Raw genomic sequence first — 27,714 nt, 5'->3', positions numbered from 1 at the left:
CTCCGGGTCACTTCTCTTTGTAACAGTCCTTTATTGGGATCTGATTTTATATATAACAATGTGCACCAATCTTAAGTGTGTAACTCAGCGACTTCTTCATATGTCCACCCAGGTGTGACCACCACCCAAGTCATCATAGGGAGTATTCTCACTCCCACTGGAAGGGCTCGCCTGCCCCTGATCCCCCAGTACCCAGTCCCACCCAGGGTAATCACTGTTCTGACCTCAGTCACCCTGGAGTGGTTTTGCCTGCCCTTGAACTTAAAGGACTCATGCAGCATGTACACTTTGCTAGAAATGATGTTTTGGAGATTTGTCCCTGGAGTTTGTAAATAGGCTGGATATCTGCTAAAAGCAGGTGGATGCTGCCTGGGGGCCCTGTGTGGTCTTTACAGGCATGTCTGGAGGACGCAACAGGGGAGAGGGTGGGCCAGGGAGTGAGTAGAAAGGAGTAGAAGGGAGGGTGTTTAGCTGCTGTCTAGCCTGGTTCCTGGGGTCACCCACAGTCAGCCATGACCCACTGACCTAAATGTGGGCTTAGCAGTTCAAATAGGGCAAAATGTGTTTCACTGGCCACAGCGTGGGGCCTCCCTGGGCAGGTCTCCGACCCTGTCCTCCACCCTCAGCCTCAGCCTTGAAGCTCAAGCCAGTCGTGATGGGCGCTTGTCTCATGAATCCTGGCCTTTGGTGACTTGGCCTCCAAGCCAGGCCCCTGGCCTGGAGGCTCAGAGGGCTTGTGCTCCTGGCATCCCATTACCTCCTCACCAAAGCCCCGACTCAGCCAGGAAGAGGCGCTCTGAGTGGCCCCTGCTGCTCCTCGAGGGGCAGAGACCCCAGCCAGCGGCAGGAAGCGTGTGCCAGGCACCCAACTCCCAGGCGAGCTCCCTGGAGCAGCCCATGAGTGGAAGTAACCCAGAGGTAGGGACTGGATTTCGTCACCATGTTCCCTTTCTTCTCTCTCTTACCTCAAATCGTTGGAAGCCAATTATTCTCCGGTTTAGCCGAAAGTAAGAGTATGCACCCAAAGCGGTGACTCCCACGACCAGGGTGATGGCAAAGAAGAGCCCGGTCCCCAAGCCAGTGTGCGCCGCAGCCTGACCGCAGAAAGGGAGGGGGCCGTGCTCAAAACTGGGTGCATCCCGAAAGAAGTCTGCTTTCTGGAGCCCACCCCTCTCTCGTTGACTTGATACATCTTGGAGCCCATTAGGAAATAATGATAAAACAGTTAACATGTATCTAGCCCTTCCTACTGCCAGGGTCTATTCAAACCTATAATAGCCTGAAGAAATAGGGACAGTTATTACTGTTTCCATTTCCATATGGAAGGGACTGGGACACAAAGGGTTAAGCACTTGCCCAGTATCACACAGCCGGTGAGTGACAGAGGTGGCTTCGACAGCAAGCCTGGCTTTGGAGCTTATACTCGTAGTCACTTTGCCATGGGACTTCCCAGCAGCGAGCTGTGCCTGCCTCTCCATCAGACTTGTAGGAAACAGAATGCTAACACCAACCAACCAACTCTTGTATGGCATGTACTAAGTGCCAGGGATCAGCCTAATTCGATTTATTGACTCAAAGTCGTCCCAAGAACTGGGGGTGGGGTGGAGAGTTATGACCTCTGTTTTGCAGATGAGAAAATGGGGCGCAGAGATGTTCTGGGGCTTGTCCAAGACGGCACAGCTAGTGAGTGGAGAGGCTGGTCTAGAGCTCAGGATTCCACAGTCCCCTTCCAGTGGTTTCTCTATTGGCCCATCCTGCCACTTTCACTCAACAAGTATTGATGGTGACAGGTGTTGTGTTGCTGATGCACTGGAATGGGGGACGGATGAACCAGGGCCACCATCCCAAGGCCAGCTGCCATGGGAGAGGGATGCCCCTCCGGCCTCCAGAGGACGGGGCTGGATGCGGCTGCCAGCACAGTTTGCCTCTTGGGGAGCAGATCCCATGGCTCCTCCTGGCGCCTCGCCAGGAGCCCTGGGTACTTACCCTCGGGGTGGGGGGTGCTTTTAAAGGCCCGGAAATGACATGTATGATCCCATTGGAGGCGAAGATGTCCCACTGCAGAATGGCTCTTCCATCGACAAACCTGGTCTCCTAGGGGAACGAGAAGCGGGCGAGGGAGGGCTGTGACCATCAGGATCTTTCTCCCCACGTGGGCAGCCCCTCCACGGGAGGAAGTCATTCAGCCCCCCTGAGGTCCTGGACCCTGAGTTTCAGGCCTCTCTCCACCGATAAGCAGCACAGGACTCCTGCTCACCATCCAGGTAGCTCAGAACACGTTAGCTGCCCTGGTGCCAACAAGCATTGGCAGAGCTGCAAAGAACCTCGAGGGTCATTCTGCCCAGCCCGCTTGTCTAACAGATGAGAGTTCGGAAGGAAATGTCCAAGATCACCCAGGTAGTAAGGGGTCAGTCCCATGCTTCCGGACCCCAGTTCCTTTGCTGTGAACATCACACAGAGTTGTTAGAAAAGGGACTTTTAAGGGATCTAATCCTTTGCTAATTAAAGTGTGATTTGTTGGTTGTGAGGGCATCACCTGCGAGTTCATTATGAATGCAGCATGGGCCCTGCGCTCCACCTGCAGACTTAGGTCTGCATTGTCACCAGTCTCCAGGTGACTCAGATGCATGTCAAAGCTCGAGAAACACTGGTCTAAACTACTGATCTTCAATAAAAGAAATACTTTATCAGGGAAAAATGAAAAAATAATACTCATTTAGCACTGGATGCAGATTAAGCCCTTTTCTTCCATATCACAAGGTTTGAATCACCGAATCTGCACAAGATCCTATGATTTGACATCATAATCATCACGGCTGTCATTACTGCCACCACATCTAGTATCACAACCACCGCCACCATCACCACCAACATCGTGAGTGTTATCTACACCATTGTCCCCATTTTTCAGATGCAGAAATTGGGACACAGAGAAGTTGGACAACTTGAGGTTCCCACAGCTAGCAAATGGCAGGACTGCTTTTCCTACTACGGTCATCTGACTTCAGTGCTCACATGTTAATGCCTGGGACAGACTGACAGTCTGATAGAAACAAATCAGGGAGAGAATCAGACAGCTTTAACATGGTTTCGTTAAGAGTTCCTCATTTATTCCTAGCTTCTGGGGTTGGTGGTCACCAATGGCTTGTTTCCCAAGGGGTAGGGGCTGCCTAACAGTCAGTGTGCTGTGGTAGGTGTCGTAGACCATCCCTAACCGCATCTATACAGTTTACTTTCCCATTGTAATAGCTGCCATCCACTAAGCACCTACAGTATGCTAGGAGTTTTGTCTTTTTTATCTTGTTCTCCCAATAAGCCCAGAAGAGTTTTCATACCAGTTGGCTCTGGTCCTGGCTGGAGGTGATGAGCAGTTGGCCTCCCAGCCTGGTTTGCAGGATGGTACCGTTGACGAGGTCATTGTAAAAAAAGATGCTGACATTGGCAAGGTGGTGCTCAATGTCCCGTCCAGGCAGCGTCTGAGGGGAAAGGGGAAACACAAGAATGGTCTTTAGAGGCTAAGCAACATCTGTGTGTTTCAATAAGGAAGACACAGAAAAAAAGCCACTTCCTGTGGGCTTGGTTTTCTGCCTCAATGTGGAGATCAGGAAATGTCAAGTTTTTCTTGGGCTTTTGGTGGTCTGGACTCTGCCAGAAGCTCAGTATTGCTAGGTAGTGGCATTGAAAGTCGTCTTTATGATCTAAGCAGAGCTTCCCACTGGTGTCCTAAAGAGAATGGGTCTTGAGTGGGTAACAAGTAGGTAGAGATATTACTCCTTGCTCTTGGGTGTGGTAGGGCTTGGGACTGTCAGAGCCTGCAGGTGAGCCCTCTGTGGGTGGGCAGAATAAATAATGCCAATTGTTCTGTGTGCCACGATGTGAAGAAGGTTGGTGTGGTAGATTGACTGCATCTGTAGCTCCTTCACTCCACCTGTATCTTGCCCTTTGCCATGTAACTCTGAAGGGCTTCCCACTCTGACTTTGGGTTCAGTCAAGTGACCTCTTGGGCCAGTGGCATGTTAGCAAATGGGACCAAACAAGAGCTTGCTTGATAAGCCCTGGCAGTACTCTCACCACTTCCTACCATCGCTGGAAGAACAAGCCCCGGCTAGCCTGCTGAAGGATGACAGCCCTGTGGAGCAGAGCCCCAGACAGGCCAGCCTAGATCAACTGACAGCCAGCCCCTCTCAGACACATGAGCATGCCTGGCTGAGACCAGAGGACCTGCCAGCTGATCTGCAGATGTGTGAGCTAAGCAAATGTGCAGCCACTGAGGTCTGGGGTGATTTGTGACGTAGCATCATTGTGGTGGATTACTGATAAGGTCTAGAAGCACTAGGCTGAAGCACAGACACCAGGGACTCAACTTGCCTCGTTTTCCCCCAGCCCACTGTTCTGTGGTGCAAAGAGGGTACTGCGGATTGACAGGTCAGTCAGGTGTTTCAGAAATGCCTGGCCTCTGGCTGAGCTGTTGGAATAAGCCAGCACTTCCTGGAGAGAGGAAAGAAGTAATCAGACGGGCCAGCCCTGGTGTCTGAGGACTGGGCTGATGGAGAAGGTCTCAGGGCGTCCGTTGCCAATCTGGGAACATTCCTGATTAGACCCTGCTCAGTCTGTCACTCGTCTGTTGTTTCTGCCGACTGCCCCTTGGGAGAATCTTGGGAGCACTTTTCCTTTCCTCAGAGAATCCTACCGTCTTAAGTCACAGCTACATCACAGACCATTCTCAACAGGGCAGCCCACACAGTCCTTTGAAATGTTAAGTCAGATCTTGAGTCTCCTCTTGTCAAAACCCTGCAATGGCCCCACCTTCTTCAGAGTCCTTACAATGGCTCATGATGCCCGGACACTGTTGCTCCTCTGACTTCACGTCCAGCAGGCCTCGGTCACTCACTCTGGTCCGGCCATGCTGGCTTCCTCGCTGTTCCTTAACCTTGTCTGGCACACTCTTGCCTTCCATCCTGGGCCTGGCTGTTCTCTCTGCCTGGAAAGTTCCTCCCCCAAATATGCATGGCTAACTCCCTCTCGACTGTTCACACTTGCCTCAAATGTCACGCTCACTAAGGCCTTCCCTCATCACGCTGCAGAATGGGGACTTTGCAGTACCCCTTTCCCTCCCCACCCTACTCCCCTGCTCTACTTCTCCCCCATAGTATACATCACCTTCTAGCATTTAGTACTATTTATTGGTTTGTTGTTTATTTTGTTTGTCTAGCTCAAACATGTAGTAAGTGCTCAATGAATACTGAACAAATTTTAAGAAGTCACGTCATCCAGTTCAGCTTTGTCACTGTGTGGGCAGGACAACTGATACCTAGAGTGGTTAACTGATTTGCTGAAGGGTACACAGCTGGGGAGTTTTGTTCTGACACTATCTTTTCTCTGAAATGCTGTCATAAGCCAAGCTCTCACACAGAAGAAACATTAGCTTCAGTGTTTATCTTTAGTATCCCTGATTTTTAGACCAGTTAGATGGGCACCTTTGGCCTGTGGCCAAAAATTCACCATTATGGGGTCCTTGGTCAAACTTCTGCCTTGATCCTGCAAGCCCTGTCCATATGCTCAGTCCCCTTTCCTTGGCTCTGTCCTTGACCTTGCTAAACCTGTCTGTTTATTGACAAACTGAGAATAATAGCAGAAGTGACTCGCTAACTAACTTAGTTCACTGAGTGATCACCAGGCAGGCTGAGCTGTGACCCACTCTGTCCAGAGCATCTCATTCTAAGACCAGACACTTAAGCTGAGACAAAAGAGCATCTCATGTCTGAGACCAGACACTTACGCTGCTCTAGCTGCAAAAAGGGATAATGACGCTAGGTAACACCAGGATAGCATTTTCCATGTGCTGGCTACAGGTATGAGTGCTTTACAAACATTAAGTCAGTTTATTATCACAGTAATCTTATGAGGTTGATGCTATCATCATCTCCTTTCCACAAATGAGGAAACTGAGGCCCAGCGAGGAAAGTAACTTCAGGTACAGCAACAAGTAAGTGGCAAACCTAAGCTTCATATTCAGCCCATGTGGTTCAGTGCCCATGCTGTTAACCAGGACTGTGAGCCTTTGGCTTCTTCAAGGACTCACCTCGCTAATTACTGCTTTGAAGCAAGCCCTCCTTCTCTGAGGCGAAAACATGCAGAGAGGGTACGTACCATCAGGAAGTTTCTGAGTGAGGGGAAAGACATCAGGACCTGCAACAGATTCCCGCTGCACGAGAGGCCATCTCCCACGTAGCCCACCTTGCAGGTGCAGTTCACATCTGGAAGGCAGGAGCACATGGGGTCCCACTCCAGTGAGGCAGGGGCCGGCACGGCTCCTGCTCACCCTCGGCGATTGGCTGGCCCGGCTGAGGATTGCTGAGCCACTGCCTGGCCTGGAGTCTGCAGTGTAGCTGGGGCAGTTACCTTTCATCCGGTAGCAGAAGACATCCCACATTTCGCTCTTGTTGTTTCTTGTCCCATAGTCTATTATCCCAACCACGCCAGAGCCACAGTTCTGGGAGGCGTAGGCTGTGGGGTAGGCAACCCGCCCACCCTCCAGCCAGCCTGCGGAGCAGAGGTGATACCTGGCCTGCAGGGACACAGATGTGGCCATGGGTCAGATGAAATTTCATATTTGTCTTTTGGTTAGTGTCTGATTCCCCCATCAGACTACAAATTCCATGGAGTCTCAGGCTATGGCTTATTTTGACTACTGTACACCTGTATGTGGCGCATTCACAGGTGCTCACGAAGTTCTGTTGATTGGGCTACTGGATGGATGACAGTAGTGCCCTCTCTTTCTGGTAGATGCCCAAGGCTCTCATACTCATTTCTCTTCTGTCTGTCCTTGAGAAAGGATTTTCTATCAGCCATTTACCTCTGGGTGCAGATTCTGCTGCATACGGGTGGGTGGGACTCTAAATCATCACACCACCATCTCATCACAAAGCACTGTCCTCATCATTACCATCACCATCAGCAGCATCATGATACTTGTTGAGAGCCTATCTGGACCAGGTTTTGTTGCAAGGGATTTTCATATGTCAACACCTTTAACCCTCACATCAACTCTATAAGGTAGGAGCTTTAGAAAATCCCTATCATGTAATGGAGGAAACAGGTTAAGAGGAGTTCAGTAACTTATTCAAAGTCATACAGCCAACAGGTAGCAGAGCTGAGATTCAAACCAAGCAGTGTACCCCAGAGCTCTTAATTTTAAAAACGGAGTTCCAACTATGTGCCAGTCATTGTGTCATATTACCTTCAGTCCTTATACAAACGTGCAGAGGTTTCAATGGCTTAGTTAAGGCCACATAACCTTCAAGCAGGAGAGCCAAAATTTAGACCCGCCAAGGTGCTGGGTCCTGGCACCAAAGGCCGTGTTTCTTGGTAGAGAATTGTCAGGTCTGAAGAAAGGTAGAGAGATTTGGTAGTGGAGGAGGTTGGAGGGAGGGCCCTAAAATCATGCCATGTAGGCAGTCACCTCCTCTACTTCCAGTGAGCAGTCACCGGCAGGTAACTCCAAGGGGCTAGCCTTTCCAGCAGGCAGAGCTTCTGGTTTTAGAGGCCAAGAGATTAGCCCTGGCCGGAGCTCCATTTCCTATCTGGCTGGCTAAGAGCTGGGCAATGCCGTTTACTGCCTTCACGGCCCCTCCGGAGAGCTCCAGCAACTCCAGAGAAACTTGATTACTTTGTGTGTTCAGGGAGATCCTGGGCTTGGGATTATTAATCTCTCCGGTTTCTATCTGTGACGTATGCACTCCCTGTCTGACCCTCTGCCCTGGTGGCTGAATGTCATGACTGAGATTCGGCTTTTGAAATCAGGGCTACATTTGAATACAGGATCTGCCACTTCTTGGCTGGGTGACACTGGACACAGTAGTTAACCTTCCAGTCCCTTGGGTGCCCTACCTGTAAAATGGCAACAGTGACACCTGCCTCCAGAGGTGAGGAAGGAGGGACAATATTGGCAGGAAAGCACCCACAGTGCCTGACCCACAGGAGCCACCCAAGGGACGTGACCAATCAGGGTTGCCTCAGGGGTGCCCTGCACTGCCTGCGTGAAGGAAACAGCCTGTCCCCCTGTGCTGAGAGAAGGCCGTTCGTCCTCCCCTGCAGACCCTGCCTGTACAGTGTGCGCTCGCTGGGGGCCCACCTTCTGGGCGTAGGAGAGCTGGTTGTACGTTGCTATGGTTGCAGCTTCACTGGCACAAGCCTCTCTGGCTTTATCGAAGGTCAGCTTGTACTGGCCCAGCGGGGAGCGCAGATGGAACACTCCGGCGGTGGTATCTAGAAGGGGGAGAGGAGGAATCATCCAGGTCAGCCTGGCGGGCCAGCCATATCCCAGGGTGCCTTGGGAAACCGTTTCCCTTCGAGTTATGAGGAAGAACACCATTTAAAATATTTCTTTCTTTTCTAATTATAAAAATAATATGTTTTTTTTTTTTTGTAGAAATCTGGGCAATACAGAAAAGTAAGAAAAGAACTAAACAAAGATCACCTGTAATTCTACTCCTTGGAAATGATCATTACTCCACAGCTAATAGTTTGGTGTTCTTTTTTCCAGAATTTTTATTTTTTAAAACTTTTCATTTTGATGTAATTTCACATTTTTCCAATCTGATTTCCTAGTCATTTGTGTGTCATAGATAATGCAGATGTGGCCACGTACTGCATATATGGTTTTAGAAATCTTTTAAAATAACATTGTCATGATTATTTTCCAAAAGTAAAAACTTTCTCTAGCCACATGATTATCCTTTGATAGTTACAATTGAAAATTTATGGGAATTTAAAGCCATGAAAAAAATACATTAAAGTGAGTTTCTGCAGAGGGCTCTGTATTTTCTGATCACTACTATACCTTGAAAAAATTTTATAGCCAGTTTTCTCCTAAGATACTCAAAGATGTTTATCATTTTTTTATAGCTGATATCATTTTAGACACTCGAATGCAAAGACTGAAGGAATTTCCAAGAACAAGTCATATTTTTACTTTGTCAAGTTCATCATTATCAAATACCAAGAAAAAGATTCTTTCTGTACCAAAAAGGCTGTGTTAAAGATTTTCCTTTTTGGCCATAACCCAGTGCCTCCTCTTTGTTAGTTAAACCCTAAACTATGCTCCAATTGCAAGTATCAGTGCATTACGTGGGTTGTATGATCTTGTCAGCCATACCTAAATGCAAACACTTACCGAGACAGACAGCTTGGGGAAGGATGGAAAGAAGTTCTTCCTTGTCTCCTTGTCAAGACAACACAGTGTGCAATAGTGCATCTCAGTGCATGTGTGACCGTATATTTGATCATCCTTTACTGTTTGATATATGTTACTTCTAACATTTATGATAATGCTGGGTAGCTCTATTTATTTTTATTCAATTTTTAGACTGTTTCCTTAGGATGGGTTCCTTGAAATGGAGCTACTGAGTGTCTATATGAATTGTTTTAGGTTCTTGAGACACACGGCCAAGCTGATTGCTGCAGAGGCAGCATTGGGTTGCCCCACTCTGGGCCCTGTGATTGTATGAATAGGCAGGCCTGTGGGAGGTAATTAGGTCATGAGGGTAGAGCTCCCATAAATGAGCACAGCCCTTATAAAGGGACCCCAGGGAGCAACCTTGCCCCTTCCGCCATGTGAGGACACAATGAGAAGAGGGTTCCCAGTAGAACCCCACCATGCAGGCACCCTGGTTTCTGATTCCCAGCACCCAGAACTGTGAGAAATAAATGCCTGCTGTTTATAAGCCCCCCAGTCTGTGGTACTCCGTTGTAGCAGCCTGAGTGGATTACGATAGTACGTAAGAGGTATAAGCCAGTAGGTACTGAGATGTATAAAAACTGCCTCAATAAAATGACCATATCTGTAAAACAAACCCAACCCATTCAGACATATCTGAATATTGGCCTGTTGTGCCCTGAATTGCTTTTCTGAACCACTGAAGTCTCTCCTTGCCCTGGCTCAGAGCTGTGTTTGTGGGGTCAGGATGCCCTACCCCCGCACCTCTGCACTTCTGTGTGGCTCTTTACTTTATTGTGTATTATAGTTCTTACTTCATTGTGCCTGTGGGTTTATTACAAGCCATTCAAATCATCCTTGGAAGAAAATGGGATATTTGCCAATCAATGTATTATTACCAGAACAATTGCTAAGCAATTGCTTCTGCATGTGCAGGTGCCTCCTCTTTGTTAGTTAAACCCTAAACTATGCTCCTCAGAGTCAACTGCAAGCAACAGTCCAGGGATTACAAAGCAAATTGGGGGAAGCAAGTATCAGGAAAATTCATGATGGATGAGTTGGGCTCCCTGCTGGTTCTAAAGGCTCAGAGTCCCAGTCGAGCTTACTCCATGCCTTCAACTACAGAGGCCCACCCACTGCCTCTGGGCCCTGGATCCGGGCAGTGCACAGGCTGCTGGGTCCTGGTGTTTCATTGTTTTCCTTTTGCTCTTGCACAGGTTCCTCCCCCAGGCCAGAGGACCAGGCAGTTAACCACACTGACCCTGGAAATGGAGGTCGGCACAGTCGGCGTCAGCGTGGCACTGCCCGTTGTCCTGCAAGCAGCGGTCTATGGGCAGCTGCTCCGGCTCACAGTTCCGCCCATCTCCCACGTAATGACTTTTACAGTCACACTTGTGCTTGCCCTGTGGGAAGAGTGGAAAAGATAAAAGCCCCCAGGCCCCCCATATGCTCTGTGGGCCACCATCTGGCACAGGAGATGCTCTGAAGGACCAAGAACATATGTGTCTCCGGCTCAGTGGGAATTAAGTGACTGCCATGTCTTATGATGAAATGTCATCCTTTACATCTCAGCTCTCCCAGTTCCTCTATCACATCACCCAACTTACCCTGATGTTCAGCACTCTCTGAAAGTATCTCGTGCATTTGTTTCTGCCCTGAGCATTGCCTCCTCCCTCTACTCATGTGTAAGCTTTTTTATTGCTACATCACTGGCACCTATATAACAGCACAAAGTAGGTGCTTGATGACCACTTGTTGAATCAGTGAGTGATCTCATTTAATCTCCACCACAGTCTTATGAGGTCTGCATTATTATTAGGCCCACTTTGCAAGTGAGGCAGATGAGTTACAGAGAGATTGGTAGCCAGCCCCAGGACACAGCTCTAAGTCCGGCAGCTAAGGCTCAAAGGCTGTCTGACTCTTAAGTGCACATTTATAACCATAACAGACATCATCTCCCACCATCTTCTCTTCCCAACAGACAAAGAGGCTGCAGGGCACCGATTCCATTCTGCGGAGACCTGAGCGAGTGCCCAAACCTGCTTTTCCTGACACTTCTACCGACTTCTTTTGTTTTAATAAGGTTTTTTATCTTGAATCATTTTAGATTTATAGAAAAGTTGCAAAGGCAGCAGAGAGAGCTTCCATGTGCTCTTACCCAGTGTCCCCTATGGTGACATCTTCTGTAACTATAGCACCTTTGTCAGAACTAACAAAGCAATGTTGGTGCATTATTATTAACTAAACAATAGACTTCATGTGGACTTCACCAGTTTTCCCACTGATGTCCTTCTCTGCTTAGGGTACCACCTTGCATTTGGCCTGCCAACTGAACAAGACACAGACTGAGGAGGGAAGGAAGTTCAGGAAGAGGCCAAATGGTAGCCTACTGGGGAAACAAGGCTGAGCAAGGAATATGCAGTTGCTCCCAAATTTCCCTGGAAGAGGGACTCACTGGGCCAGTCATCTTGCAGGTGGCATGCTCATGACACCCGCCGTTGAAGCCGTCTGCACAGGGGTTCATCTCGATGCAGCTGTGGCCATCCCCAAGGTAGCCCTTTGGACAGCTGCAGGAGACCTTCGTGCCCTTCTGAGAGCACTTGGCGACCTTCGCGCACCCGCCGTTGTTCTGTTTGCAGAAATCCACAACTGCAAGAGCAGAGGACAGAGGGCACAGTTAACGACTGTCTGTCACTGGTGCTTCCCAGGACCGGAGGTGCCGGGGGAGTGAGTGGGCCTCAGTGTGGTGGTGCCTTCTCTGCCCTGGGGCCTCTGCGCTAGGCTTTGCAAACACGTGTATTCTGTGGCTAATGCGCTCATAGGCCAGGCCTGTTAACATCGGTCCACCTCTGCCTCCCTTTGTCACACACCTCTAGGCTCCATTTTGCTAGTAGTTTTCTGAATGAGTTTGGGTTTTTAATGTTAGGACAGTTGTGTGTGTGTGTGTGTGTGTGTGTGTGTGTGTGTGTGTGTGTGTGTGTTGTTAGTGCACAATTAAACACCTAGTGAGGCATTGTAGTTTTCTGAATGAGTTTGGGTTTTTAATGTTAGGACAGTTGTGTGTGTGTGTGTGTGTGTGTGTGTGTGTGTGGTGTTAGTACACAATTAAACACCTACTGAGGCATTGTACCCTGTAGCTCCGGGAGTAAGGGGGACCCTTGAATCCGGTGAAACCAAAGTAAGGCAAGGGAAAGGACAGGTTGGATTAAGGGGTTTTATTTCTCCCAGCTTGCTCAGGTTCACTTGCTCCAGCAATACCCCGTGGCCGAGCCTGTGCTCCCCTCCCCAGTCCACCCTTTCCGGGAGGAACTCCATGGGGGGGTCCTTGATGACTGGCAAATGCCAGACCAATTATTTACCAGGAATGGAGGGGAGGAGAGAATGGCTGTTTTTTCTCCACCCCTTGCCCCAGATCAACTGGAGGCTCTGTAGTGGTAAACATCCATTTGGCATGTAAATGGACAAAGGCCAGGTAGGGGATTCTGGAGATTCTGAGTGAAAACTTCTATTTCCCCTACATACCCCCATTCTACAGATAAACAAACTGAAACTCTTTTGAGAGTTTGATCTGACAAAGAGGCTGGGATTAATACCCAGGTTGACTCCAAAGCTTCTGCCTTCCCCACAGTGTTGTGCTTCTGAGGACCTTTGTTTTATAATCCCCCAAATTTCAACCCAATGATAGATTAGCTCTAGTCTTGGGAGTAGCTGGAAAGCTATCTGATCTCTCTTGCCTGCCTTTTTGCCTGGAGTTGAGGCAGCCACTTGAGATCTCAAGAGAATGAACACGAGAACAAAAGGCCCCACTCTAAGGATGGCAGAGCAGAAAGACAGAAGCTGGGTTTTTCCTGCCATTGTTGAGCACTGACCCACTTCTGGACTGTCTTGTAGCAAATTACAAAACAGCAGGTATAGCAAGATCTCATTTCTGTACAGAAAGTATATATCTCTATATAAATATTTCTTCATGAAAGAGAAAGTATATGTGGCTGAGACTGGCAGCTTTCCCCAAAACCTATCATCTCCTTTTTCTATAGTAATAAATTTTTTTCTGAGCTCATGGTTGCCCAACTAAGACTACATTTCCCAGGCTTCCTTGCAGCTAAATGTGACAGACGATGAAGTTCCAGCCGAGGGGATGGGAGCAGACAAGGATTTTAGAAATTTCTAGGTGGGTCCCTCCTTTCCTCCACCCTGCTGCCTGGGATGGGCTTATGGTAGTGGCCATCTCAGGCCCCGCAAGTGAGTGATGGCAGAGCAGCAAGATGGACGGCCGTCTAGGTGACCTTTCAGAGCAAAACCTTATGTTAGTTGGATGTCTCCATCCAAACTATTATATGAGATAAATATAAACATCTAAGCATCTGTCTTGTTTATGCCACTGTTCATTTGGGTCTCTGTGGCTGAATCTATTACTTAACTACTAAAGACAGACATTGCAATATTCAGACTGGTTCTCATCAAGTGGTGAGAGGATGGGTAGGTTTAACTTGTTTTTTTAAAATACTGTAGTGTATTTTCTGAATTCTTTGAAGTAAGGCTGGATTATATGTAGAGTAACAAAAGCGCTATGAAATAAAATACATCACGCTTTGCAAAGCCATTTGAAAAATTGGGAGGAGGGCAGGTCAGACATTTGTAAGCCCATTAAGGACACTGAGTTGCAGAAAGGGTAAGTACTGCCCAGGTGGCCCAGGCAGGAAGTAGAAAGGCCAGGATGGAGCCCAGGTCTCTGAGCAAGCCCTGCTCTGCTCCTGCAGCACTCTGCTAGCTCACACACACACGGCACCTACCTGTGCACGTTATCCCGTCCCCTTCGTAGTTCAGGTTACACTCGCACGTGTTGTTATCCTTACAGGTGGCATCAGCAGAACAAGGAGGCGTGCACACTGGGGGCAAAGCTGCAGAGGAAGAGGCCACCACTCATGCTGCACCCACGGTGTGAAGAGTTGGGACCCACCTGAGGCATTCCCCCAAGACTCCCTGGCCCGCCACTGTGTTTCAAAAGGGCCCTCTTACAGTGGGAGGATGGAGTGATTTGCTAAGGTTCCCCCCGCCACTCCCACCCCCCACCACCAGCCTGGAGAATCTGAGATTTCAGAATTACTCCTGTCTATTGAGATCTCTGCAATGTGTTCTGGACTTAAATGCAAGTATGTTACCTTTGGAGCAACCAATTCAACTTTATACCTAGCCAGTAAGGGTGAATTTGGCAGATTAGCTCATTGGCCCTAAGGGCATGGGTTTCTAGAAGGAGATGGCTAAACTAGTGGAGAATTCTCACAGCCTTCTGAGGGCACCACTAGCCTGGGAGAGGTCTGGGGCTTTGGTGGATGGGGCTGCCGTGCCCGCAGGCAGAGTGAAGCCAGGGGGTGGCGAGGGCAGGAGGAGGGGGTGGGGAGAGCTGAGGGCTGGAATTCTGGAACTTCAAGGAAGATGCAGTGATAGTGAAACTTCACCTCAGAGCTTCCACCAGAACACAGGGTATTGGGTGTAAGGGAGGCCTTAGAAAACTGACTGCTCTGTAAAGATCCAGATTATGGCAACGATGATATGACTGGCAATGAGAATGGCAGCACCATGTCTGAGCGCCCACAGGCACCAGGCACTTCAAAAGCATGATCTCTGACCCAGGCAATAACCCTCCCCTTGCCAAGGTGCAGTGAGGGCATCAAGGCTCAGAGAGGGTGGGTTATCTAAGGCCATCTGTCTAGTAAGTAGCAGAATCAGGGGTCAGATCCTGGACCCCAAAGAGCTGAGTGTTTCTATGAAACCACTGCAGCTCTGTGTCCGTATGCATCTGGGCCCAGGACCACCATCCCCAGGGGCCATTCTGCCCAATCCTGGATTCTTTGCTAGAAGCGGTCCTTTGATGATCAGACAGGTTTGCAATCTGGCTTCATGGGTTTGAGTTAAATCTTTTGATCTAGTTTTCCTTCAAGTAACCAAACCTCCTGAGGTCTGGGGATACAAAGCCAAGTCATCTTCTCCCCACGGAAAAGGGAAGACCTGCTTTGTTGGTTTTTCCCAGATGTTGCAGAGCTGCAACCCCAGCTGGGCACTCTGGACAGGGCCTGCTGGTGTGTGGTACGGACGGCAGCTGGCCACTCCCCTGACCGACCTGTCTGACTGTCACAGAAGTGACCTGTCCACCCCGTTTCACACAGGCACTGCCCGGAGCCTGTAATCCCGTCGTCGCACTGTCCATGGTCCGAGCAGCCACAGGCTGTAAAGCAAGTTGGAGCGCGATCAGTCATGGGGATCAGGGATTGAAATCCAGTCAGCCTGCTCACCTACCCCCTGTTGGCTGTGTTGTCGGTATGGTGGGCACCATGCTTATGCCATACTTATTCATTCATTCAAATATTCAAAAGAACTCATTCAGCGGTTATCGTGGGGCAGACCCTGCTAGACAATGAGGTCACCATGGAAAACGTAAGACATGAATGAGGTCACTGTTCTCATGGAGTTTACAGTCTAGGAGTAACTGGCTATTGAACATGTGATCATAAATATGGTGAGTGTTATAAACACACAAGCAGAGGGTGTCGTGGGTTTTGTTAACAGAATAGAAAGGAGAGAGAATCTTACTGGGGCCTCCTAACAGAGAAATCTATTTAACAGTAGATTTCCAAGGTGTGTGCCAATTCTCCTGCTGCCTGCCACCTCCAGTACCACCACCTTAGTCCACGGCAACCCTAGATCTCACCTAGATTGTCACAACGCCCCCAGAGTTGGCCCTGCTTCTGCTCTTGCTCTCCTACATCATGTTCTCCAGGGGGCAGCTGTAGTGATCCTTTCTAATCTGCTCCGGACACTCTGTTCAGTCCTCCACTAGCCGCCCATCACACGAGAATAGATGCTGAAGACCTGCCTCTGGCCCGCAGGCAACTATGTTACCTGGCCCTTAGTGACCTCCACGCTTCATTTTCTTTCTGTTCCTCTTCTTTTCCCACTCTGCTCAGCCACCCTGGCCTCTTTGCTGGCATGCCAAGTTCACTTCTGCCTCAGGGCCTTTGCACTTGCTTATCTCTCTTCCAGGAAGACCATTCCTCTAGGCTGCACTGTCCAGTACAACAGCCACTTGCCCCACATGGCTATTTCAACTTAAACTAATTAATATAAAAAATCAGTTCTCAGTTATACATGTTGAGTGCTCAATAGCCACATGTGGCTCGAGGCTGCCATTTCTGAGGGTAGAGTTACAGAACACTTTTGCAATCCTGAAAATTTGGTTGGTGCTGATGGTACCCCTGGGCCTGGCCTCACCTCCCTTAGGTCTCTACTCAGATATTCCCTATGTTGGATTTCTTCTAAAATAGTGCGTCTTCACCTTTTCTGTCCCTCTTACCTGCTTCTTTTTATTTTTGTTTCTGCCATTGTTATGTTTCCTCCCTTTGGATAAACATTCCTTGGGAACTGGGACTTTTCCCCATCCCTGCACCACTGTGTCCCTACAATTTCAAACAATTCCTGGGCTTGAGCAAGTCACTTAGCCTCTGTGTGCCTCAGTTTCCTCATCTCCTAAGTGGGGATAATAATAGTACCTACCTCAAAGGTTGTTGTGAAGATTAAGTGGTAAAACAGATCTGCCTGGCACGTGGCAGGCACTCCATAAACACTGGCTATCAATATTCATAAGGACACAGTAAACACATGTTGGTTGAATGATTGAATAAATGAATGTTGTCTGGTCACAGCTTTTCTTGGCGACCGCAGGGAATGTGAGTTTCACTTCTAGAGAGGAGGCCCTTTCAGTGGATGGGAACTCGGAGTACATCCCAGGAGGGCAAAAGCATAGAAGGGCAGGCTAATGGGAAGTGGGAGGCTGGGAGAGAGGGGAGGAAGGCTGCTCCCAGGTCAGGCAGAGCGTGCATGAGGATGGGGGCACCCACCTGAACAACTGCTAAAGCACAGGGGAGCGGGTGTACGTACGTTGACAATCAGGCCCGAATCTCCCCGGCCAGCAGAGCTCACATGCTGTACCGTTGAAGCCGGTGTTGCATTTACATTCTCCTGTGGCCGAGTACTGATCCAGGCAGACACCCCGGTTATTACATGGGGTGTCTGCTCCTCCTGGGCAGGCTGGAAGACATAAATCAGCAGTGACTCAACAGTCTCCCCAGATCTGGAGCAGCTCAGCTCCTTTTAATGCGCTGTTAAACCTGTCTTCAGCGATGTGTTTGACCTTCATCAGCTCGATGGTCTGATGGCCCTGGGGACACACTCACAGTGTCACTGGATGTTTAGGGCAAGCCTCTGGCTTATGGGACCTGAGCTTAAATGTGTCTGATAGGATTTGACCTTGGCAGGGTAATATACTGTACCCTGCACTGTACTGAGGGGTCAGGAGATCGGGATTTGAGCAGATCTGGGCTGAACTGCTCCAAGCATCCGATCTCTTAGCTCTGGATGAAGATGACGATGGTGAGGACACGAGTGATACAGTGCCCACCTGACCTCACCCACACTGTGACTGAGGATCAGATGAGGTGCTGTACCCGAGAGCACTTTGAAAATAAAAAGCACTGAACAAAAACAAGGGATGGCACTGGTTTTTGTGAATGGGCCACACGTTAGTGATGGGGAATGGAGGCTGGGTGTCTGCGTGGACTCCCAACCCAGGATTTCCTCAGTGGGTCTACACTGAGCGAGTATGCATGGTAGTTAATACCACAGCTTCTGGAGACACACTGTGGGACCTTGGGCTTGCTTCCTACCTTCTCTGTGCCTCCGTTTTCTCTCCTGTAAGACGGGGATAACAATGGAATCTACTTCTTAGGGGTTGTTGGGAGTTTAAAATGGAGTGGTATGTAGGGGAAGTAGCGTTCAGTGCATGTGCTTACTTAGAACAAGGTGCGGCAGCTGGGAAATGCCATGGACTTTATCATGCCGCTGCTGTTGATGTATTCTTGGCTACAAGTTGTATCTAGACGCAGGATGGGCCTAAATGCCCTTCCCAGGTGAGGAAAGAGGTAGGGCGAAGTAATCGTCCTAGAATGAGGGGGAGGTTTCAGGAAATAGTGGCCCACACATAATCGTGTTAGAATAGTACCCTGCCGAGGCAGAATTCTATTAGATGCATTTAAACCCACATGCAAGTCCTTCAGGACCATGGACTAGCGTCAAAAAGGAAATATGGTTTTCTAGCGCTACGGGAAATATCTTCTATAATGTTAGGTGAAAAAGCACTGCACACAATTATAACCCATGCACAGTGGAATCTCAACTCTTTAAAAAAATATGGCAAAAGTCAAAAAGGAGGAGAGCTACACAACTCTTCAGAATGACCGCTTTTGGATCTTTTTTTAGGCAGTCCTTAGGAGTGGTGCACCCCCGCCCCGACCCCCGCTTCATAATTCCAGTACTTTGAAATGCTGCATTGATTGTCCAGCCTTTCAGAACTATGAGCTGGTAAGAGGCGCCCTCACCCTGACAGTCTCTCCCGAAGTAGCCCTTGCAGCACTTGGGGAGCTGTATCACCACGGTGCACTGCTCCTGGCAGCCTTCCAGGGACCCTCTGAAGGCCGAGCCGTACTGACACTTCTGCTTCATGCCCTAAAGGAGGAGAGTGAACCATCCCTCCGCCTTCCACCGCCGGACTCGGGCTCTAGTCCGCCCCCAAGTGGAGGGTACCAGGTACTGCCCAAGTCGAACATGGGGCTCAAGCCCTGTACAGGGAGGTGTTTCCTTAGGGGTGTAGATAGGCAAATGAATTGGGTGGGGGGAGCAGAGTTAAGAGTTCAAGGAAAGAAGATTTCAACTCAGTCTTAGGAGGAAGGATCTGCTGAGTCTTAGAGCTGTTTACAAAAGGTGTGGTTGCCTGGGGAGGGAGAGGGAGAGAGGTAGCTTTCTGTCACATGCACACATATTCACATATGGGGTCTGATAATGAAACAAACCTGTTGCTCTCCAAACACTGTCACTGCGTTCATAATTACCTTTGGTTTACTCCACCTTGGGCAGCTGGGCGTATTGACACAGCTCCAACAATCCCCCTAGTATGTAAGAAAAGAAACACTTAAAACTCAAGACGATTGGGAGACACAAGGGAATGCCCTTGGTTTATGCCTTGATGAACTGACTAGGAACTTGATTAATCTTGATAGTCTGGCTATGATCAAGAATAGAAAAGCAGACACACTGCAACTTGGCCATGGAGAATTCTGAAGGCATGCCTTAGACCTCCGCCCCTTGGTTTAGTTCTTTGAGGTGAGAAGTCCCCGTTATACAGAGCTGGAACAGGGCAGTGTCATGCAGGCATATGACACCGTGGCAGTGGGAGGTGAGGACATCTGTCCCAGTTCCACTAGAAATTGGCTGCGAAACCTTTGGCCAGTCACATGCTTTGGATCTTAGTCTTCTGATCTAGAAAATAGGGATAATGACTCTCACTGCTGCTTGATCTCCAGGGGATTGGAAGGGAAAATGACTAGCTGCAAGTACGTGTGTGAATATACTTCAGAAGTTAAGAGGGACACAACCTCTAGAGCAGAAAGAATAACTGGTTCTTCAGCTCCTACTCTGGCTCATTGGTATCTGAGGAATTTGGGATATTTACTGAATGCCTACAAGTTGCCAGGTGCCAAACTGGTGACAGACTTTGCCCTGTAAGTCACTTTACCTCTTGGAGACTCATTTTGCAAATTTACATAATAGAGGTGATGACAACTACTTCTGTTATTGGATTATTGTAGGGGTAAGATGAGCATTGAGCCAAATGGCTGGCTCAGAGGTGGGGTTTAATAAATGGTACCTGATGGAGGAATGAAATGCAAAATGTGGAACTGCCTTGTACAAGCAGGGCCCAGAATAGAGTGCAACCAATGTTGTTGAATGAATGAATAAGTGAATGGAGGCCTGGGTGGCATAGAATATTCATTTGAACTATATGCAGTTACCACTTTTGTAGTCACACCCTGTCAGATATGGCAATTTCATTATGGTTTCATCTGGCACAATCTCAAAAGATGTTTGTTGAATGAAGGAGTGAATGACTGAATGGATGGGTGGGTTTGAATGTGACTGGCGGAATAGCTGGCCATCGTTGGTAACCAACAACTGTTTCCTTAATGGCGAGGGAATGAATAGATGGGTGGATGGGTGGATAACCGAGAGTATGCAAGGCCTATACATGGCTAAATAGATGCTTGTTGATTCTGAGTCTGAAGAACAGCGTTATTCAGCCCCCAGTCTCTTGGGTCCTGAGGACCTCCCCACAGTGTTTTCACCGCAGGGTCCAGGCTACATCACGAGGGGTGCTCTTTGCTCCAAGGTTCTGCTACGACAGTATTGTTTTTAGGACTGACCGAGAAACTGTATGTGGCAAAAGTGTCACAGCGGCCCCCCAGGGTGGGATCAATGAGTAGACAGTCAATGCCATAGGCCACACCCAGGTCAAACAGGAGCTCCCGCTGCACAATTCTGCATGATTGGTCGTTCAGGAAGAGATCACCCTGAGAGAGAGAGAGAATAGTCACCAATGCTCAGACTTCTTTTCTTCCTAGGCTATACACTGTGGCCAGCACCTGCAAGCCTCAGAAAGAACTAAGAATATATATATATAATAGCAAACATTCAGCATTTATTATGTGCCAAGTACTGATCAACATGCGCTACCTATGCAAATTCTTTTAATCCTCAAAACAACCCTAGTAGGTAGCTACTATTACTAGTATTCCCATTTCCAGATGAGGAAACTGAGACAGTAGAGGTTTAATAACTTGCTGAAGGTCAGGCAGCCCGGTGGTGTAGGGATTCATACCCGGGCAGTCAGCCTCTGAGCCCACACTCTGGCTGCTCAGCAACCCTCCATCTACTAAAATAGAAACAGTGGCAGTGGGGGTGACAGGGTAGAAAGGGACGGCATGGCTGTGGTCAGGATAACCTTTGCTGACATGGCCACTTCACGTGCAGTCATCCCAAGGGCCTGGCCCAGCCTTTACTCCAGTGATGAGCTTTAACTATAAAGACAATAGTAACAAATTCTTTTCTCATGTAGCAGGCATTGTCTAATTTGTGCTGTAGATACATTATTTCACTGAATGCTTGCAAAAATCCTGGGGCGTTTTTCCTTAAGGTCCATCCAACTAGTAAGTTGATGGATACATTCTCCTGTCAGGAAGTGAAATACTTTTAGAAAGTTCTGTGAAAAGAAAGAAGAGGAATCTCAGCATCACTGGATGGGATGGACACAGTGAGATTCAGTGCGAAGAACACTGGAAACTGTGGCTAAATGCCTCCATTTCCACACAGGCACTGGGTGACTGTGAGCAGGTAAGTCAACTTCTCTGAGGTGGTTTTTTTCACCAGTAAATAGGATTAATGATTCCATTACATAGAGTTGTGATAAAGATCCAATCAAAGAGTAAACACAGTACAAAATGCTCTGAAAGCTGTATTTGCACACTGAATGAGCAGTTCGGCTTCTTTGACAGGTGTCTGGTTTGGTCTATAGAGACAGCACAGCTGGTCTCAAAAGTATAAGCACATTAGGACAACTTTCCAGGAGTTGGAACATAAAGATGCTAACACTCCTCATATTCAGTTATAAATCCAGGGTAATTCCAATCCAAACACAAAAGGGATTCTGGCTGGTCATAAACATAGAAACAGAATGTTACATGGGACTTCTTACAAGCCTTCTTGAGGGGAATCAGCTTAGCTGGGAGCTGCTTCCCTTTTGCCCTTCCACCTTCCTACTGCCTTGAAAGTAGACATGGTGGCTGGAACTCCAGCAGCCAAGTTGGACCTCGAGGTGACTGTGAAGCCAGAAACATGCGCTGTGGAGCAGAAAGACAGAAAGAGCTCTCTGCACTAAGCCACCATATAGCTTTGGATTGGCTACGTCCATATTTCTTTTACAAAAGAGATAAACCTCTATATAATTAAGCCACTGTCATTTTGGGTTTTCCATTTTATGCAAGATTTAGGGTGTAGCAAATATTATCCTATCAGACTATTCATCATCGGAATTACAGGATGGTAGTATTGTTCAGGAACTAGCCAGGGAAGGTGAAAATTGCAAGTTTTCTCTTTGCTGGCTGATCTCAGTAGACATAGCCCAGAAGTGGCTCTGACTGCCAAGAAAGGGGTCAAGGTGAGACAGCAGAGGGGCTGGGGTGGAAGGGAACGGAATGACAGTACACTTTCCTGCTTCAGTGTGTCAGAATGGAAAAAAATGTTCTACTAAACAAACAAAAAAACTGACCAAAAGCTGCTCTCTACGAGTGTAAGTAGGGCCTCCCCCTGTCACAAGGGCTTGGGCTGGCCGGCGCTCATCAGGTTTGCCATGTCCATTTACTTACCCTCAGGGAAATGCCCCTAAAGACAGTGAGAAAACCAAGCTCACTGTCAACAGAATCAAACGTGAACATCTTGAAGGGGTGGTGACTGGGGATCGCTGTTAGCGCATCCTCACCCTGCACCCGGGGCACGATACTCACAATGTCACTGCCGGCCCCACACTTCACGCTCAGCTCTGAACCCTGCAGGGTCTTCCAGACAGCGGCTCTGGGGAGGTCCACCGATGAAACCTGTTGGAGTGACAGACCCCACTCACACCCAGACCGGCTGAGGGACGGCCCAAAGGCACTGCGCCGGACCAGCCAAATTCAGACACAAGTTTTCCAACACTTGTAATGATTCCAGCTTTAAAGTGACAGTAGAGATCATCAAAAGGGAGAATGATCATGGGCTCTCCAGGAAGCTGGGAAGTCTTTCTTGGGTGACGGTCTCTCCAGCGAGGCTGGTTTCAACCACCCTCCCATCCCTCATCACACTTGGGAATCTGAGGAAGATGTTGTCTTGGTGTATGAAGCCAGTAGCAGTATCACTGGGTTAGGGAAATGGCATAGGGGGCTATTATAGGTTGAATTGGGTGCCCTCTAAAGTTATACTGAAGTCCTCTCCCCTATTACCTCAGAATGTGACCTTGGGAACTGGGCCAGGGCAGATGTAATTAGTGAGGTTGAGGTCATACTGGACTAGAGTGGGCCCTTAATCCAATATGACTGGTGTCCTTATAAGAAGAAAAGAAGAGGAGAATGCCATGTGGAGACACAGAAATACACAGTGAGAAGCCAGCCATGTGAGAGCAGTGACGGAGACTGCATCACGAAGCCAAGAAACACCAAAGAATGCCAAGGATTTCTGGCAGCCACCGGAAGGGAGGAGGGAGGCATGCCACAGATTCTCCCTCAGCACCTCCCGAAGGCACACCCTTGTCAGCTCCTTGACCTCAGACTCCTGGCCTCCAGAACTCTGAGAGAATAAATCTGTTGTTTTAGGCCACCTGCCTGTGGCAATTTGTTATGGCCGCCCAAGGTAACTAATACAGGTCTTAGGAATTAACCAAAGTTAGGGCATCTGGCATTCTAGGATTAGATAGATTCACTCCTGGAGGGGACCACGGGTCCTGGCTGAGGACTCAAAGTGACAGGGGGTCAGCATGCACTGCCATGTTCCTACGAGGTCTTGCTTCCCTCATCACAGTAGATCGGTTCAGGAGTGAACAGCTGATGGCAGCTGGATGAATCAGTCCTTTGTCTAGAAATTTTAGAATTTGGGAGAGAAAGAGTCCATCTGCAGAAAGTTGGGAACAGTGTCAACAGCCGTGAGGACTAGCGGGGAGAGAAGGGTGATCTGCAGTACAAGGGGGAAGGATGCCCTCGGAGAGTGGTTAAAGTTAGGAAACAAAGTAATGGCAGGGCTGAGAAGCAGAACCAGGTGTGGTGTATACTGCTCCGGCCGATTAACCATGCCAATCAGAGGAGGACAGGTGGGGCCTTCATCCTGGGGAGGCAGAGCCACGGGGCCAATTCCTGCATTTGCTCATCCCGTGGGTGGGGGTGGGGGGGCATCTCCTGCACTCACACCTGTGGGGAAACAAAATACCCTGGAATCTCGGATCACATGGAACTTCAAGTACTCCTTCAGCTTGTCCTTGTTGTCTTGGTTGAACAGGAAATCCTGTTGTTCGCGGGGCAGGGCTTGGAGGGCTTGGTCGCTGGGCCAGAAGAGGGTGACCGGAGTGTGGACAGGGTCGGTGATGAGGCTCAGCAAGCCTGCATCCTGAAACACAGGGAGCAGCTCACATGCACAGCAAAGCGCAGCCAGGAGACGCAAGCCACCCAAAGGGGGGCGGTCCCCACCAGGCCTGCCCTTGGGCTTATTAGGGCTCAGGCTGATTCGAGGGAGACACAGCCCCAGCTAGCAGCCCATCACACTCCAGCCATTCTGACCCTCATTTTCTTAGAAAGCACAGCAAAAAGTTAAATTCTTGGCTTTTGTTGATGGAAATACAAACTTTGGCAAAGATATTTTTTTCTTTTCTTTTTACTACTACTCCTACCCAAATATTTTAATTTCTGGAAGAAATTATTCTTATATTTCATTTAAAAAAGTGAAACCTATACAAAATTGAAATACTCCTGCATATTTATATGATTTCTAGATCATAAAGATTCAAAAAAGAAAGTGCCAGATGAATGGGGAAGAATCATTCTGAGAGCATTCTATAACCTGGATGCATCATACACATTTTTCTTGTAGTTTTCCCAACAGCCCTATGAAGCAGGATTTATTATTCCCTTTTAATGAGCCCTGGGGGATTGGCTTACTTCCTATAAAAGCTTCTGTTTAACCAGACCTGATGCCCAGGTGTGGGGATGACCAAGAAGTTTTAGGGGTAGATGAGTGGGTAAAGATTCTTGTCTGTAACATTCCTGGAGATTCTCATTTTGAACACCTTGAAGTCTCTGTTTCTAAAAAGCTCTCCAGAGATTCCCCAGGCCATTTTGGAAACCACTGGTCTATGCAGAGGTTGGTAGACTGTGCTGTGGGGGTCCCACCCTGGGTTCTTAAAGCCCTCCTAGGATTTCTTGGGGGCAGGTGGAGGAGAGGGGATCTCAGAGGACCCTGTTTCTCCCTGCTTCTCCTCAGAAACCTTTGTTGAACAGGGAATTCCTCTACTCATTTGTGGGAACTGTCTCTGAAGTCAGAAAGATATGGTTTTATATGCAATGTCTACCTGTCTCACAAAGATGTCTCCATTCTGCCTCTCAACTTGCCCGCTTCTATAATCAACGTGCTAAGTCCAGGTGTGAAGCATCTGTTCAGGGACTGGCACACATGAATTCCTCAAATACATCAATTTCTAACTCAGCCAATGTACATTATATAGCTCAGCAAACCATACATTTTGGGACTGGAATGGCAGAGAATGACTTTTTTCTCTAGAAAATTCACACTTCCCCACACAGATCACAGATCACACAGCAGCTGACTCGTGACCCAAACAATACAAAACAGCAAACAACAAACACAAAACCACCAAAAAACCTATGAAAGACCCTCCAGAAAACAAACCTCTTTAGGCAGGTTATCCCACAGGTTTTTTTTTTTACCTGTATTAAGTTGCTAAATCTGACGTAGCCATGGTTTACTGCTACTGTCGTAAGATTTTGCTGCAAAGATAATAAAAATGGGAATGATATCTTTCTTCATACAATTTACAAAACACTTTAACAAAAGCTCAACTGAATAAAGTACAAATATGATAACACGGCAGGTACTGTAGATTGGCTTATCAGTGCCCACTCCAGCTCTGGAAGCTTGAAGGCTAAGCACTCCATTTTCCCAGACTCCCTTGCAGCGAGAGCCCATATGTGATAGAGGATCCACCAAGCAGAAGCGCTGGTGCAGGACTTATTGGTGGAAAGAAGTAACAGGAGGTGGCAGTGGCTGCTAGTAGAGAGAGCCTTTTTGACAGGCACCATGGTGGAGGCGTCTGGTATCCCAACTCTCTTGTCCTTGGTGATGAGGCTGGAGACAGGTGGCACTGGCAGGGATTTGGTGATGTACTTAATATTTTAAAACTCCTTTTTGTATAAGTTAGATATAGTGGGTTCTGTGGTCTGCAGTGAACCCTGGCCAATCCTAAATAACAATAAAAATTAAAATAGTCTTTTCTGTCAATGGAGGAGTTTTATTCCAGGTTTAGCTTTAATGATACATACCTATGTATCCATATCTATCTATCTATCTATCATCCATCTATGTAACTTGTCCATCTTTCAAATCTATGCAAGACCACCTGTCATGGACACCAAAGGAAATCTTACAAAATCAGACTTCGACCTATTTGCTTCTTACTAACAACAATATTTACTAGGCTTTTAATAGTAGTTTTGAGATCAAAGCAGCAAAATTAAAACGTCTCAGAACAATGCCTCAAAATCAGAATTGAGACAATAAATTCTGCGTATTATGAGTCACGCAGGGCTGAGACTACGGCAATGAGTCAACCCACCAGAATCCTTCCGGAGGCATCTTTAGGAGTGACATGCATGTTTTTGGGAGAGAGCAACTTGTCTATGATGTGAATGATTCCATTGGTGCTGATGATATCGCTGGATATGATGTTGGCTTTATTATTTATAAACACCTTATCCTGAAATCAACCAACAAGAAGGAAAAAAAGAAATGAGTACGAAGAGAAATAGACACAAAGTCATTTCTTTCAGCAGGCTTCACCAACATGATAAATCATCGAGAAAGTGAAAGCTTAAGTGGAGCTGGGGGCAAAATCTGAAGATCCAATTACTTGAGCACATTTTAAAAATTATGATTATATAAAGGAAACTGGGGCAAGAATGTAATTTTCTCTTGGAGAAGTGAATCGCAAATATCAACAGAAACAGTCATTTTACCGTGATTGTCAAATTAGAAATAACAAGCATGAAAACTGGCTTCTCTTTCACATGTGTTCTGTGTATCACCAACCTCCTTTCTGTCTCCACCATATACTTTTCTCCCTTTGCACTGAACCTACAGCCATCATTTGTTTCTCTGTTGTGGGGAGGAAGGAGACCAGCATGGTCTAGTGACTGCGATCAGAAGCTTTCATTCCTCTCTAGCCTTTGACCAATGCTTCCAAAAGCAGTTCTGTTGACCACCTGAAGCTGCCTTGCCTCTGAGTTTCAGTTCCAGCTCTAGTATTTACTTGCTGTGTGACCTTGGACTAATTTCTTAACTTCTCTGAGCTCAACTTACTAATTTTTAAATTGGGGGAAATAATAGCATCTACATTATGGGATTGTTTTGAGGATTAAATGAGTTAGTACACAGCAAATATTTAAGACTAGTATCTGGCACATAGAAAGCACTGAACATGTGTTAGTTCTTCTTCTTATTACTGGTATTAAATTAAGGAGGAGGAGAAGAGAGAAGGCCCAAAGAAGATGAGCACCTTCCTGAAGTGGCCTCTCTTACCTGAGAGACGGAGATGACAATTGACTCCCCCTGGAGAGAAGTAGCATTTGGGATCAGTTTCAGATTTTCCAGAAGCAGCTGGTGGCACGCGATGACATGGTATCGAAGAACCTGGGGCATCAGGCCCTGTTTGTCCCAGTCTTTAATCTGTGATAGAAATCAGAGGGTTCCAGCCAGAGCCAGGAGCCTTCTGCTCCAATGTTCCCTGAGGCTGTCCTCTCATC

At 47.9% G+C, this 27,714-nt stretch overlaps 2 protein-coding genes across 8 annotated transcripts in view; one reads left to right on the top strand and one right to left on the bottom strand.

The window, feature by feature from the left end:
* Window positions 1–10,458, top strand: part of NT5DC3 (5'-nucleotidase domain containing 3) — a 69,851-nt gene extending 59,393 nt beyond the window's left edge. Inside the window, exon 15 of the mRNA XM_037007119.2 lies at window positions 10,435–10,458. The gene's annotated coding sequence lies outside the window, so the exon portion shown is untranslated. The remainder of the gene's footprint in view (window positions 1–10,434) is intronic.
* The window catches only part of STAB2 (stabilin 2), a 142,480-nt gene that overhangs the window by 3,732 nt on the left and 111,034 nt on the right, over window positions 1–27,714 (bottom strand). For 5 of the 7 annotated variants that reach the window (XM_073213726.1, XM_073213730.1, XM_073213728.1 and 2 more), the window contains 20 exons: window positions 27,491–27,637; window positions 26,529–26,669; window positions 25,624–25,683; window positions 24,113–24,289; window positions 22,663–22,752; window positions 20,527–20,673; window positions 19,159–19,215; window positions 18,649–18,775; window positions 17,153–17,302; window positions 15,339–15,443; window positions 14,011–14,118; window positions 11,673–11,866; window positions 10,479–10,620; window positions 8,135–8,268; window positions 6,403–6,568; window positions 6,151–6,257; window positions 4,369–4,488; window positions 3,336–3,476; window positions 1,987–2,094; window positions 966–1,094 (listed from right to left, as the gene is read on the bottom strand). In XM_073213726.1, coding sequence (XP_073069827.1) covers window positions 966–1,094; window positions 1,987–2,094; window positions 3,336–3,476; window positions 4,369–4,488; window positions 6,151–6,257; window positions 6,403–6,568; window positions 8,135–8,268; window positions 10,479–10,620; window positions 11,673–11,866; window positions 14,011–14,118; window positions 15,339–15,443; window positions 17,153–17,302; window positions 18,649–18,775; window positions 19,159–19,215; window positions 20,527–20,673; window positions 22,663–22,752; window positions 24,113–24,289; window positions 25,624–25,683; window positions 26,529–26,669; window positions 27,491–27,637 — 2,550 coding nt within the window. Of the gene's footprint in view, window positions 1–965; window positions 1,095–1,986; window positions 2,095–3,335; window positions 3,477–4,368; window positions 4,489–6,150; window positions 6,258–6,402; window positions 6,569–8,134; window positions 8,269–10,478; window positions 10,621–11,672; window positions 11,867–14,010; window positions 14,119–15,338; window positions 15,444–17,152; window positions 17,303–18,648; window positions 18,776–19,158; window positions 19,216–20,526; window positions 20,674–22,662; window positions 22,753–24,112; window positions 24,290–25,623; window positions 25,684–26,528; window positions 26,670–27,490; window positions 27,638–27,714 lie in introns of those variants that run through there. The other 2 variants (XM_073213731.1, XM_073213732.1) reach the window with 2 other exon arrangements.

Source organism: Manis javanica, chromosome 10 (genome assembly GCF_040802235.1).
Source record: "Manis javanica isolate MJ-LG chromosome 10, MJ_LKY, whole genome shotgun sequence".
Taxonomy (NCBI): domain Eukaryota; kingdom Metazoa; phylum Chordata; class Mammalia; order Pholidota; family Manidae; genus Manis; species Manis javanica.
The sequence above is the reverse complement of the archived record's forward strand: the minus strand, read 5'-3'. Positions and strand labels throughout refer to the sequence as shown.